This window comes from Hemiscyllium ocellatum, chromosome 13 (genome assembly GCF_020745735.1).
Source record: "Hemiscyllium ocellatum isolate sHemOce1 chromosome 13, sHemOce1.pat.X.cur, whole genome shotgun sequence".
NCBI classification, from domain to species: domain Eukaryota; kingdom Metazoa; phylum Chordata; class Chondrichthyes; order Orectolobiformes; family Hemiscylliidae; genus Hemiscyllium; species Hemiscyllium ocellatum.
The window spans coordinates 32,711,811-32,727,156 of NC_083413.1; the positions used below are offsets into that span (position 1 = coordinate 32,711,811).

Here is a 15,346-nt window from a genome sequence, read left to right on the forward strand (position 1 = left end):
ATTTCAGTTTCTTTCTTAGTCTGTTGTTCCATATTTGTGGCCCTCACTATGTCCTGAGCTGTGGAATTCTCTTCCTAAATCTCTCCACTACTCTTTACTTCACTTTCCTCCTTTAATGCATGCTTGAAGACTTACTGTTTTTAGACTTTACACTTTTTTAAGCTTTTCACCCCATGAAGTTATGTTAAAGATGCAATGAAAATATAAATTGTATGTATTTTCATATTTCTTTCACCTCCACTTGTCCTTAAGAGTGAAAAAATAAAAAAAAATTCACATCCTCAAAAGATCAGAACTAAATAAATAAATAAATAAATAAATGAAATAAATTTTTCCTGGCTTCTGAAAATGATCTGCTGCAAGTTTAAAGCTGTTCCATTTTCCCCACAGCTGCCCAAATGGTAAAAGTTTGCCAAATTACTAACTTGCTCTTTTGTCTCCGTCATAGGTCTACTGCTTTTTGTCATTTATATAAATGATTTGGATGTGAACATAGGAAGTATTGTTAGTAAGTTTGCAAATGATATAAAATTGGAGGTGTCGTGGACAGCGAAGGTGGTTACCTCAGAATAATCTGATTTTGATCAGATGGGCCAATGATCTGAGGAGTGGCAGATGGAGTTTCATTTAGATAAATGTGAGGTGCTGCATTTTGGAAAGGCAAATCATGGCAGGACTTATACACTTAATGGTAAGGGCCTGGGGAGTGTTGCTGAGAAAAAGGATCTTGGAGTACAGGTCCATCATTTCTTGAAAGTGGAGTTGCAGGTAAATAGGTTAGTGAAGAAGGTTGATGTGGTTCTGTTCGCAGAGCTGGGAATTTGTGTTGCAGACGTTTCGTCCCCTGTCTGTGACATTCTCAGTGCTGGGGAACCTCCTGTGAAGCGCTTCTGTGATGTTTCTCCGGCATTTATAGTGGTTTGTACCTGCCGCTTTCGGTTGTCAGTTCCAGCTGTCCGCTGCAGTGGCCGGTATATTGGGTCGAGGTCGATGTGCTTATTGATTGAATCTGTGAATGAGTGCCATGCCTCTAGGAATTCCCTGGCTGTTCTCTGTTTGGTTTGTCCTATAATAGCAGTGTTGCCCCAGTCAAATTCATGTTGCTTGTCCTCTGAGTGTGTGGCTACTAAGGATAGCTGGTCGTGTCGTTTCGTGGCTAGTTGGTGTTCATGGATGCGGACCGTTAGCTGTCTTCCTTTTTGTCCTATGTAGTGTTTTGTGCAGTCCTTGCATGGGATTTTGTACACTACATTGGTTTTGCTCATGCTGGGTATCGGGTCCTTCGTCCTGGTGAGTTGTTGTCTGAGAGTGGCTGTTGGTTTGTGTGCTGTTGAGTCCTAGTGGTCACAGTAGTCTGGCTGTCAGTTCGGAAATGCTCTTGATCTATGGTAGTGTGGGTAGTCCTTTGGGTCATTCTGTTGTCTTTCCCTTAGGCATCTGTTGATGAAATTGCAGAAGTATCCATTTTTGGCGAATACATTGTATAGGTGTTCTTCTTCCTCTTTTTGCAGTTCTGGTGTACTGCAGTGTGTTGTGGCTCTTTTGAACAGTGTCTTGATGCAACTTCTTTTGTGTGTGTTGGGGTGGTTGCTTTTGTAGTTTAGGACTTGGTCTGTGTGTGTGGCTTTTCTGTATACCTTTGTGGTGAATTCTCCGTTCAGTGTTCTCTGTATCATCACGTCTAGTGAAGATGATGTTTGGTATGCTTTCTTTTACTGGTCAGAACATTAAGTGAAAGATTTGGGACGTCATGTAGTAGCTGTACAGGACATTGGTTAGGCCACTTTTGGAAATTCTGGTGCAATTCTGGTCTCCCTGCTATAGAAAAAATGTTGTGAAACTTGAAAGTGTTCAGAAAGATTTACAAGGATGTTGCCAGCGTTGAAGGGTTTGAGCTATAGGGAGAAGCTGAGTAGGCTGGAGCTGTTTTCCCTGGAACATCAGAGGCTGAGGGATGACCTTACAGAGGTTTAAAAAAAACGAGGGACATGGATAGGATAAATAGACAAGGTCTTTTCCCTGGTTTGGGGGTGTCCAGAACCAGAGAACATAAGTTTAGGATTAGAGGAGAAATATATAAAAGGGACTAAGGGGCAGCTTTTTCATGCAAAGGGTGATGTGTGTATGATGTGAGCTGCCAGAGAAAGTAGTGGAGAACATTTAAAAGGCATCTGGATGGGTATATGAATAGGAAGGGTTTAGAGGGATATGGGCCAAGTGCAGGCAAATGGGACTAGATTAATTTCTGATATCTGGTAGGCATGGACAAGTTGGACTGAAGGGCTTGTTTCTGCGCTGTACAGCTCTATGACGTCCTAAATGTTTGACTCTGTAAAAGATTATGTATTTTCCTATTTGGGATTATAAATTGAAATGGAAATTTGAGTTTTATTGTGAGAAAATAACTTTCCACCTTGTAATCCAGACCCTTGGTCTTTGGAATTTTGTCTATCCTATGTATATTCTTTTCTCATTAAAATTTTTTTAAACCATTTGTCTTTTGTCTGTCTTAGTTGTGATTGAGTAAATGCATATTTAAGAGTTTTGTAGGAATATAGTTTAAGTTGCATGGTCGTAGGTTAGAAATTCTTTTTCTCTGCTCATTAAAGTTAATTGTGTTATAATAACTAGTTATTTTTCTGTTACTGATGAAACCTTGTATGAATTGCTTTTGTCCTGAACAATGTTCAGTTAGGAATACAGGTCATTCTAGGATAACTTGTGGAACAGTGGGGGCATGCTTCTCTAATACTAGTGACAACTGTTCGTCCTGTACTTCAAATTCATAGCCACTTCCCTCAGTGTCTACTTATATTTTTCATATAACTTCCCTGACCTTCACCTGTCCATTAGCTGAATGATTTGTCTGCTATCAAAAATTCACCTTACAGAGAATTAGATTGTGTCTTCTAATCTGCAGCAGTTTAGACTTTAAATGATCATTAATGACTTTTTTTCTAAAATGATAGGAAAATGAACTATTGATGTCTCATCTAAAAAGATTAGGTAAATAAAAAACAATTAGAAGTCTAAGCTTGACTTTACCTCTATTTGACTGGATGCATATGTCTTTCAGCATAACAGTAATGAGACACCTATCCACCCCATTGAATTTTCCTATTATGATTTACAGTAATACTTATGCCACATAAAGTACATTCCAGAGCCTAAATAGTTTCTGTATAACTTTTGTTATCTCACATTTCTACTTTTGCAAAATGCTCAAAATCTCTGCCTTCTGGTTTTCTATCCTCTGAGCTGTCATAAGTATTTTCTTTCTTTAACTTAATTGCTGTCACCTTTACCATCCAGGGAGCTCTGGAATAGTTTGTTTCACATTTTTCCTTTTGAGCAAATATACCTTTACTGTGCTTGATCCATCTCTTCTTTGAAGGTCAGCCACTGATTTTCCTGGCAACCCTAGGTTCCAGTTTATGTGGCCCATCTCCATTTTTACCTTATTGAAGTCAGGTCTCTGCAAGTTAACTGTTCTGATTCTCGATTGTTCATTGTCATTTTCAACCATAACCCTTGAAGTTATAACAGGACAATCACTTCTTCCTAAATGTTGCCCTGTGACATTTGTTCTCCTTAGCCCAGTTCATTCACTCATTCTTATTGGATTGTTGGAAATTCTATTGGCCACAATCTGAACACATCTTGGCAATTGGCCAAGGAATCTAAAACGCTTCCTGCACCATATTTACAGCCATACGTTCATTTGTTTTATCTTCCTACTTTTGTACTCATTTGCATGTGGCACTGGGAATAATCCAGAGATTGGTACTTATGAGCTTTTTCTTTGTAATTTTCTACCTAAGTCGCTCAACTCTGAATGCCGGACCACATTCCCTTTCCTATATAGTGTTGGTCCCAGTGTGACCATGACATCTGGATGCTCAACTCTCCTCAACAAGAACATCCTGCAGCCATTCTGTGATATCCCTGATTCTGGCACAAGGGTGGCAGCCACATAAATGTCTGCCTACTCCCCCAACCAACACATCATGACTGCTCTTACACTCCTCTTCCTTCTCTCCTGTACTTCTATTTACTATAAACTGGGAATTAGTAGAAAGTAGAGATTCCTCATCTTAACCAAAAACGCACTCTCACCTGTGTCGATAAATTCTTTTTTCACTGTGCTTGTTTAGAAAGTTATATTCTCAATATCCTGGAGTTGCTTAATAACCAATTGACTTACAACTGTCCTTTGTTGTCACTGTTGTTATGTTTCTTTGCTGTTGAACCACATTCCAGAGGCTCTACTCCTGCCTTCCTCTGTGTGTGTAGGTAATTTCTGTAGGCCTTGCTCCTCAGGCTACATTTATACTGTTCTCCATGGTGTATTTACCTCACAGGTCCATCTGTCTGCTTTCTGATCCTGGTATGAAGAATTATTTTAGCATCAGAACCTTTCTAAAGAAAATATAATAGGTTCCAGCTATGATAAGCCGAATTGGGCCCATATTTATTGGACCGGTGAATTAAATTAGTTTACTGCAAGTTGGTAGCATGCATCCTTATACCACTTTGGGATTAAAAAGAATTGGAACTAAGCCTGGACTGACTTGAATGGTCTTGTTCCTAATAACCATTACAGTGTTCCTGAATGAATTAAATTTAATTTTTAAAAATCTTAATTGCTTTTTCAGAGAATGAAAGAATAAAATACTTTGTCCTTGTAACCCTCTTCATAATAACAGCAGCGGCACAACCAGGAATTTGTACTTCAGTGCCCTAAGCAACTTCTTTTATTCTTTGCCTTGCAGTTGTCAGAGGCTCAGCCTGTAAAACAGAATATTAGTGGGTGAGCTGCATCTCCCTGAAATGGACCTTGGTATAATAGCTTTATAAATGGGCTTGTAGAATAATCTTGTATTCCAAAATTTGCAATCAATAGAAAAGGCTATGTATTTGCTTCCTGGTTGGTTGTAAGCTACAGTGAGAACTTGCTTTGTTGGCTGCACCATGGATCCAACAGTAAAGTTGCTAGAGTGACTTAGTTCCCTGTGAAATCCTGTGTCATTTTATTAAACTGAAAAACTGGCCCTTGGGCTCCTTCCAGCTCAATGGTGGTCAATGTTTCTTGATTTGTTTTGTTTTTAATTTCTGATTGGATGTTGTGTTAATTATGGCTGGCAGTACATCCCACAAGTCTCCTCCTGTGATTGAGGAGGAGGAGTACCAGAAAGGAGCTACAGTGATTGAAATTTAGAGACGCTTTTATGCTCTTGATTTAAAGGGTGCATCCGAGAGCATGTTCTACGACTTTTTGGGGAGCCCTAAAATCAAACTTCTTAAAAAAAAAAGAACTGCTATACAAATCAGACCCAGTACTTAAAATAACAAGACATAGTAGAACTAACGTGGATGCAAGGCAAAAGTGAGGACTGCAGATGCTGGAGATTAAAGTCAAGAAAGTGGTGCTGGAAAAGCACAGCAGGTCAGGCAGAATCCAAGGAGCAGGAGAATCGACATTTCGGGCAAAAGCCCTACATCAGGAATCAGCAATTTTTTTTTATTCTTTGCCTTGTGCTTGTCAGAAGCATTCCTGATGAAAGGCTTTTGCCCAAAATGTCAATTCTCCTGTTCCTTGGATGCTGCCTGACCTGCTGTGCTTTTCCAGCACCACACTCTGTACTGTGGATCCAGGTCTGGGATCCTCAGGTGCCCCTGCCAGGGGTACTACAGCTTCCAAGCAGAAGACAAGGGTGCTTGCATTCTCGAATGACCCCATGGTAAAAATAGACAAAAATGAAATGGATCAAAGCTGAGTGCACAGACCACCCCCAAGTAATGATCTGCGAGATTGGAAGTGGTTTAGGTGTGAAGGTCATGATGAAAAAGGAGAAAATTAAGATATTTTAAAGATTAACAACACAAATAGATATTAATTGGTATGATCTCATAACTGATACATCAGCAAGGAGATCAAAGCTGGGAAGTATTTTCTCAGGTATGTGACTTTTCAAAAAAAGACAGACAGGAAGGAAAGGATAGTGGGTTTCTTCATTAGTACAAGATGGAATAAGTATGAAAGCAAGAAAGAATCTATATCTTCTGATCCAAGATTGTATGTAGATGGAGGTATAAAATAACAAAGAACAATATCATTGGTGGGAGTAGTCTGAAGGCTCTCTCACAATAGATACACCATTGGACAGAATAACTTGGGAGATAATTAGAGCCTATAAAAAAGGCAAGACATTAATCACGGTGACTTTAATCTTCTTGTAGATTAGGAAAATCAAATTTGCAGAGAGAGCCATGATGAAGAATCCAAAGTTTATTCAGGACAGTTTCCTCGAACAATATGGTTTGGATCCATCCAGGGATCAGGCTATTTTGAACTGGCAATGTTAAGGAGGTAGTTTTAATACATAATCTGTGTGAAATATCCCCCAGAAGATAGTGACCATACATGGTAGAATTTAATATTCAGTTTTGGAATGTGGAACATGACTTGAAAACCTAAATAAAGGTAGGTACAAAGGGATGAGGGTAGAATTATCCAGGATGGACTCATAGAGAAGTTCAGCAGATGGTTAATGAACAATGGCTGAAGTTTAAAATAGTTATGGTTCAAAATAAAGAAATATCCCACTAAGGAAGAAATATTCTGAGGAGGAGATAAACCAACTATGGTCAACCCAGGAATTTAAGTAGCATAAAATTCAAAGAAAAAAAATGCTTACAATGTCAAAGATTAGTGGTAAGCTAGAGGTTTGGGAAAGTTTTAAAAATCGACAAAACATAACCAAAAAGGGAGAAAATAAGATGAGGATAAAATAGCAAGTAAGGTAATAAAAAGGAAGCAGATTCAACGTTTTGAATCCAATTCAGAACTGAGGAAAGATCACTGGACTCAAACAACTAATTCCACTTTCTCTCCACATATATTGCCAGATCTGCTGAGTTTTTCCAGCAATTTCTAATTTTGTTTCCAGCATTTGTACCTCTTTGGTTTATTTTGGTTTTTAAAAAAAGAGCTTATTTACGAAAATAGAGAGCAAGGCCAAGGTGAATGTAGGCCCATTAGAGAATAAGGTGAAGGAAAAAATCATGGAGGAGTCAGGAAATGGCAGAGAAGCTGATAAACACTTTGCATCAGTCTTCATGGTAAAGGACATCAATAGCATTCCAGAAGTACTAAATAATAAAGGGTTATAAAGAGGTGGAATAAACACAAAACGGTCACGAGAGAAAAATTAACAGGGAACCTAATAGGACTTGAGGTGATATATTCTCTGGGCCTGATCAGTTGTACCTTGGGATATTAAAGGAAGATGGTTGATACATTCATAGTAATCTTTCAAGAATTCTTTCAATTCTGGAAAAATCCCAGCAGATTGGAAAACAGCCAATGTAATACCCTTATTCCCAAAGGAAAGGATGCAAAAACTGGTAATTACAAAACAGTTAGCTTAAAATTCATCACTGGAAAATATTAAAGGTTTATTATAAATGGTATGATAGAGCATTTTAGTGCATAACATAACCAGGTTTAACATGACTTCATGAAGGGGAAATCATGCTTGACAAAGTTTAGAATTCTAGAGCCATATATTTGATGGCTTAACTTTATTTATCCTATGCCAGTTTGCTGTGGCTTGGGTAATAATCCCACAATTGTTACCTTGGAGGTTCACCTTATAAATATAGCTCCTAACTATTCAAATTATTTCATCGGAAACCTATTTTAAGCCTAACAATGTCACTTGTATCAATGTAGATAACAACATCCCTCCTCTCCTACTACAAGTTCCTTTTCAGCCAGAGGAAATGGTGTCATACCTGGCACCAGGCAGGCAAATTCAGCCTTTCGGACTTATGCTCACAACTCATTACTCTATCCCCTAGCAGTACTATATTCCCATTTCCTGATTTAAGCCACATCTTGAGTATCATGCGCCATTTTGGTCCCCTTATTAGAAAAACAAAATACTTTAGAATAACTTCAAAGAAGATTCATTTGAGTAATTCCCAGGGTGAAGGACTTACTTTATGAAGTGTGAACAAATTAGGCCTTTGTTGGTGTTGAGAAGTACAAGAGATGATCTCATTGAAACAAAAATTCTGAAGAAGGGGTATTGAATATGCAGATGCTAACTCTGTCTTTGTCCACACATGCTAACAGACCTGTTGATTTTTTTTCCAAGTTGATTTTTATTTAAAATCTTGGAGGGGACTGAAAGGAATCAACAGGCTACCTCTGTAACTAATCTTCTTTTCCTAAGTCACATAAGGTATTGAAGGCCATCAACTTTTTTTTGATGTTAAGATCATAGAATCCTGACAGTGTGGAAACTGACCCTTCGGCCCAACAAGTCCACACTGACCCTCCCAAGAGTATCCCACTCAAATCCATTCCCCATTATCTACATTTACCCTTGACTACTGCACCTAACCTGCACATCCCTGGACATTATGGTCTATTTAGCATGGCCAATCCACCCTAACCTGCAGATCCCTGGACATTATGGGCAATTCAGCATAGCCAATCCACCCTAACCTGCACATCTTTGGACTGTGGGAGGAAACCGGAGCACCCAGAGGAAACCCACGCAGCCATGGGGAGAATGTGCGAACTCCACACATCTTAACATCACACCAATACACTTTTTACATAGAATCATATAGCAAAAACAGCAAAGAAGCTGACATTCATACGTATCATATTCCAACTACCTAATATACCTTCACTCTCTTAAAATTTCCTATCGTAAGTATATTTACCTCAAACAGGAGTTCCTAGTTTGCACCTGTACAGGAAAAGTAAATTCCTTGGGAAGAACTTCTATTGGTGTTGGACGTATCTCTAATACCAGGCTATCACTCAGATTCCAAGGTGGGACCATTGCAGCTTACTGCACCAGCTCTTTGTACCCAACGAACAGGGTCTCAAAGAGATGAAAGCAGGAAGTCCTATCTCTTATTGATTGTGATATCACAAAGAGTAGCGGCACCGCCCTCTTTTGTTTCGGCGCGCCTGATTCGTCAATATTCGGAAAGGTGGGCCTCGAGGAGGCGGGGTCTTCCGCGGTGCAGTGGCTTTTGCTCAGGGTTTTGAGTCAGGACTGAGAGATGGAGGGAGGGAACGCAGACCTCGATCCAGACTGGACCGACAGGGAATTCCAGCAGCTGGTCAAAGCCATAGGAGGCAGGGAGAGTATCTTCTTGATTGGGGAGGTGTGCGAGAGCAGGGACCTTATGTTTCAGTTCGTCAATAACTTGTTCCCATGTTCAGGGAAACTTTGCAACAAGCTGTCGGACACGGGTAGCAGTCAGCACACGATGGAGCAGCAATGCAAGAAATCTGAGCCCGACAAGGAGCGAGAGTTGGAGAGTTTATTAGAATCTTCCAGCAAGGTGACCCAGATGGTTAATGGGAGTAAGGAGCAGAGGAGGATCAAAGCCCGGCTTATTCTCTTTCTCTTCCATCAAGATTTCATCTGTAACAAGCAGAACGATCTCGTCATCCGAGAGCTCCTGAAGGATGTTCGGCAGAGGTCCAGCTCTTGGGAAGACTTACCCGCTCTCATTGCGGTGGTCCACGCTGACGCTGTGAGCGGGGAGCTCAGTGTTGCTGTTCGCCTGATAGACTACTACCTGCGGACAGTTTTTCATCGGCACCCCGGTGAATGTGTGCAGGCTCTACCTTTCATAGCCAGCCAGCCAGACTCCATGTTACAGCTGAAAAAGACCACTTGTATTGTCCTCCGAGCTGTTTCGAGCATGACAACAGGTACATAGTGAGACTCTCGCCTAACTAAAGATTCACGTATTCCATATTTCGGTATAGAATTGTAACTTATCGTTGTTTTTGGTGGATATTTACCCCTCCCCCCCGCGACCTTATCTTCACTGAATATAGTTAATCATCCATAAAATGCATTGTTGTCATAGGAATACCAATCTGAGCCACTTGGCCGTTTTTGTTCTGTCATTCTATAAAGGATATATTTAATAGCTGGGAGAACAAAAGCTGTCTGGTGCCCATAATCCCAGACACATTTTGCCGCTCTCTTCGAAGATTAATGTCTCTGGCATACTGACACCAAGTTCATTGGATTTCGCTTGCAGTGTGTTCATTAGATTTAGCAAGGTCATATACAGTTAGTGAGACATCAAAGCAGCATTACCTTCCTCTCTACACCTTTAAACGGCGGGAGAAAATCTGTATCTCTTTATTCGGATGGAAGAATTGCTTTTGCGCCGTAGACTGAATTCACTATTCTGACATATTATGTCAAACCAGGTAGAAAGAAAATGAAGGTTTGGGTTGAGAGAGAAAGGACAAAAAAAAACTGTTTTAAAAATATCTTAATAATTAACATCTAAAGAAATGAGACCGTGTTTGCTTGTTCAAGTTGAAAGGGTACTTTCGACTGAATTAACCTAGTTCCCTTTGTAGCAAGGTTAGTCCATGCCAACACTGTCACCACAAGAACTCCATGTGCTGCCTTGAATAGCAAGCCAGGCACAAACCATTTTTGTGCAACTCACAAAAGAGCAGGGTTTCTTGGCAATTAGAGCAAATTGGGCAGTATCTCTGGATTTTTATATTGTACTGCTCATGTTGAGTAGAAGCTGCTTGTGTTAACTGTGTAATAATAGTATATAAAAAGTTTTCTCATTGATCACAACACAGTACTTATGATATTCAACAAAAATAGTATCATATTATTGCATAAACATTAAAGTAAAAGAATGTTTTGACCATATTTTTGTCACCCACAAGTTTGTGTGCTGCCAGTGGATTAGGATTTTGGCACTCAGCTGACCAAATGAAGTTATAGTCCCTCTGCTTGTACAAATTTAGCGTTTCACTCATGAAACAAAGTTAGGATTGATATCCTACTGGTAAGTTTTGGATACCAGCCACCAGAAATAAGAGATTGACAGATTCTTGATGTCATGAGGAATTAAGGGCTACGGGGAGAATGCGGGTAAGTGGAGTTGAAATGCCCATCAGCCATGATTGAATGGCGGAGTGGACTCGATGGGCCGAATAGCCTTACTTCCACTCCTATGTCTTATGGTCTTATGGAACACTGAAGAAAGATCAAGCATATGTAGAGTTGGTAAGGCATTAAAAACATAGAAATGAAGAAGTCTAATAGACAGCAGTGAAAAACTACTGCTTTGCCCTCCACACTGCATTTCGCTAATCCATTTTCTTCCAGAATATCGGTATCATTAGCCCTCTGGTCCAACTTCCTTTGCCACACTAATCCTGGTTACGCCTTCAATTTTTTGGGACATGAGCTTTGGAGTCTTCACCCTAAACTCTTCAGTCCAGTTCACTTTGTCATACTCTGAAGTTGTCTATAAACTCTCTTACTTTGGTAAACTTCTTGTTTGTCCTAAGTCATCCTATTTGACTTGGTGTCGGTTTTTTTTAATTACTTGTTTTCAAAATGTACACATTGTTTACAAGGTTACTACTACTCATCTCTAATTGTTCTTGAGATGGATCTACGTGGTAAGAAGCTTCCATGTTAAACCACTGCAGCCCATCTGGTGTAGGAACACACAGTACTTGTAGGGAGGGAGTTTCAGGATTCAGGAAAGAATGGAAATATAGTTTCAAGTCAGGACTGTGTGTGACTTGGAGGGTCACTTGCAGGTGATTGTATTCCCATGCTTCTGCAGGTCTTGCCTTTTTAGATGGCAGAGATTCTAATTATGGAAAAGCTATCAGAGAACCCATCGCAAGTTACAACAGTGCATCTCAGATTGTACACCATGAACTGTTGGTGAAGAGAATTAATGTTTAAAGTGGTGAATGGGATGCTAATTAAGCAGGCTGATGGTTGGCTTCTTCAGGGTTGTGGAAGTCAGTCTTCAGACAAATTTTGATGACCTTTGTCTTGTGGATGATGGGCAGGCCTTGCAAAGTAGAATTTCAAATTCAGATCATCTTATACAGCCACAACAACATTTACTCAATTGGTCCAGTTAAGCTTTGTCAACTTTAATGACATTTAAATGGTCATTGGATAAACATATGGATGAAAATGGGGTAGCATAGAATAGATAGGCTTCAGATTGGTTCCACAGGTTGGTGCAACATGGAGGGCCGAAGGGCCTGTACTGCGCTGAAATGCTCTGTTCTAAGCTTCTGTTCAATGCTAACCCCGAGGTTGTTGATAGTGAGCAATTCATTGATAATGCTGTTGAATTTCAAGGGGAAGTGGTTAGATTCTGTCTTTTTGGAAATGGCCATTATCTGACACTTGTATGCTGCAAATCCCACATGCCATTTTTCAGCCTAAGCCTCAATGTTGTCCGGGTCTTGTTGCATGTGGATTCAGCATCCTAGGAGTTGCAAGTGGAACTGAACACACTGTAATCATAAGTGAACATCCCATCTCTGATTTTATGATGGAGGGAAAGTAATTGATGAAGTCGCTGAAGATGAGAAACTCCAGCAGGGAATATCTTCAGCAACTTCCTTTCCTTGGTATGACTTCAAATCAGAATTTTCACTTGTGATCCTCTTTGACTTCAATTTTGCAAGCACTCCTTGATGCAACACACTGTCGAATGCTATTTTAATGTCCATGTCAGTCATTTGGTCCTCACTTAGACAAATGCTTAAGCTTTCTTTTGCACTGATGTGTCATCATTGAGAATGGGATGTTTTAGAAACCTTTTCCTCCAATTAGTTTAACTGTCAACCATCATTCATGACTGGCTGAGACAGGTCTGCAGAATTTTGTTGTGATCTGTTAGTTGTGGAATCATTTAATTCTATCTATTGCATGCTGCTTCTGTTTGAAATGCATGGAGTCTTGTCTAGGAGCTCCACCAATTGGTGTCTTATTTCTAGGAAAACCTGTTGCTATTCCAGGCATGCTGTCATACTTCAGCAGTGTAGGATGAAGGCCAAGTGAGTTACTGACTGTGTTGTTAGCAGTTTCTTTTAAAGTGGAAACTCCGTGCAAGAGGGGCAGAAGTACTTTAACTAGGACTTACTGCAAGAAATAAACTCGCATGAGAGATGAGTGGGCAAGGACAAAAGACATGCATCGAAAAGCTAACCTGCAGTGAGACCAATGGTGAGTGATGTTACAAACCATAATGTAACATAAGTGCACAGGAAGAAGCCAACTGGTGAGTAGGGCTGGTAAATATTCTTAGTCTTTCAAGTGAAAGTTAGGTCTTAATTTTGTGTTTAAGTCTCCAGTGTTCTCTTCTTGACAATATCTGCTCACATATTGGATTGATACTGGTGATTTTTTTTTTCTTCATAATTTGTAAGCAGTAAAAGAGAAACTGTACGGTATGTAAAGGAATTAATATGTCTAATCAAATATGATAGTTACAGCAGAAGAAATTGTGTTACTGCTGCAGCATATGGAAGCTATTCAACAGCAGTGTGATCCAGATCTAACAGGGATTTGTCAGGGTGTGCCTTGCTGCTGCTGATCATCTGAAAACCTTTGAAGGGGTGGAATGATTGCCAAAGGATACTGGAAGTTTTGACCAGGTGTGCTGGGGAGAGATGAACCTTTGGAGAGTTGGAAATGACTTTGAAATTAACCCTTTGCTGCATATCTGCAAGAAGCATGGTACACAGTGAATATTTTCACAAGAAATATTTTAAACTATGCAGTTAGTTGATGTAAAATTTAATGTGAAATTATGAAACTTTTTCTTAATTTGTAATGGATTAATAAAACTAATCATATTTGATCTATGTTCATTTTTAGCTTTCTTGATGCAGAAAAAGTCCTGAAAGTGAAGTTGAGTGTTATTTCCACTGATTATTTGAGAAATTCATCTCTCTAAAAAGTTATCGGTTTCTTCAAGAATTGTAACAATATTTGCTGCTAATTACATTCACAATCTTGCCCTTTCCCTTTCTTTCTTAAGTACCCAAAGGTCTGTTTCCATAACTCTCTCACATCTTGTCTGATCTGATCTGAATAAGTCCATTTTTTTAACTTTAATTTTAAATTTCCTAGCACATGCAAGATTTTTGGGGTTTTTTTGGTATAACTGTTTAGGATCCATTGCAGCACCTGGTTCTGTGAAGTGCAGTTCCATTTGGTCTGCATTGCAGAACTACAGAACCTGAGCCAGTAGAAGTCCCTGGGAGTCCTGGGAATATATGTCAAACCTCAGCTCTTAACCAGGCAGTCATGACTTTAGATTGCTGTCAAATACCCCAGTGTCAAATGTTATAGTGGAAGAAGTGCAGTTGTCTATCCTCACTGATTGCAATCTGTCAGAAAGCTGAGAATCCAGTTGCAGAGGGCAGAGCCAAGACCTAGGTATCTGAGTTTTGAGTTCAGACAGTGGGGGAATAATGGTGTTGGAGGCGGAGCTGTAGTCAATGACTGGAGGAGTCTGAAGTAGGTGTCTTTGTTGTCCAGATGTTCCAGGGATGAGTGCAGTGCTAGTGAATGGCATCTGCTGTGGACCTGTTACATTGGCAGGCAAATTACAGGAGATCAAGGCTGGCTGGGAAGCTAGGGTTGATGTGGGCCAACAACAGCCGTCTAAAGCACATTGCAGTTATGGAGGTCAGAGCCACTGGGAAGTAGTCATTAAGGCATGTTGTATGTGCTTTCTTAGGTACTGGAATGGTGGCTGTTTTAGTATAGTATTGTATTGCAGCCTCACCAGAACTTTTGAAGCAGGTAGGGACTTTGACTTGTAGGAAGGAGTGTTTGAAGATGTCAGTGAATACTCTGCCAGCTGGTCTGCACAGGACCTAAGGGCACGGTCAGGGACTCTATCTAGGCCCGTCACTTTCCTTGCGTTGACTCTTAGGAAGACCGATCTGATGTCTGCAGCGGTGACAGAGGGAACAGGTGCATCCGGGTAGTCGGTGCAGATGACACTGCACTGCTGGCATTCTGCTTGAACTGAGCACAGAAAGCATTAAGTGCATCAAGGAGGGATGTGTCTTTGTCCACTATCTTGCTCTGCTTCACTTTGTACCCTGTTTATGTTGCTTAATCCTTGCCACAGATGGCAGGTGTCCATATCGTTGGTTGGGGCCATTAACTTGGTTAGGTACTGCCTCTTGGCATCTCTTTTGGCTTTGTGGAAGTGATATCTGGATTTTCTGTATAGGTCTTGGTCATCTGACTTGAAAACTACATGCCTGGCCTTCAGTAGGCAGTGGATTTCACAGTTCATTCAAAGTTTCTGGTTGGGCAACACCCAGATTGACTTCTTTGGCATGCAATGCTTCACACATATTTGCTAGTGAAGATCATGACTGTGGTGGTATATTCGTCTAGGTTTTGCGCTGAGTACTTGAGTATGGTCCAGTCACTGATTGCAAGCAGTCCTGGAGACACTCTTCTGCCGCCTGAGACCAGCA

At 40.2% G+C, this 15,346-nt stretch overlaps 1 protein-coding gene and 1 long non-coding RNA gene across 2 annotated transcripts in view; one reads left to right on the forward strand and one right to left on the reverse strand.

Annotated features, from left to right (window-relative positions):
• Window positions 1-245: 245 nt before the first annotated feature.
• LOC132821846 (uncharacterized) lies at window positions 246-8,928 on the reverse strand. Its single transcript, XR_009645361.1, has 3 exons — window positions 8,740-8,928; window positions 4,676-4,788; window positions 246-1,437 (listed from the first exon to the last, which is right to left on the reverse strand). It is a non-coding gene; the product is annotated as an uncharacterized LOC132821846 (long non-coding RNA).
• A 151-nt stretch (window positions 8,929-9,079) lies between these two features.
• LOC132821734 (uncharacterized) overlaps window positions 9,080-15,346 on the forward strand; it is a 28,166-nt gene continuing 21,899 nt past the window's right edge. Inside the window, exon 1 of the mRNA XM_060834443.1 lies at window positions 9,080-9,748. Coding sequence (XP_060690426.1) covers window positions 9,088-9,748 — 661 coding nt within the window. The 5' untranslated portion in view covers window positions 9,080-9,087. The remainder of the gene's footprint in view (window positions 9,749-15,346) is intronic.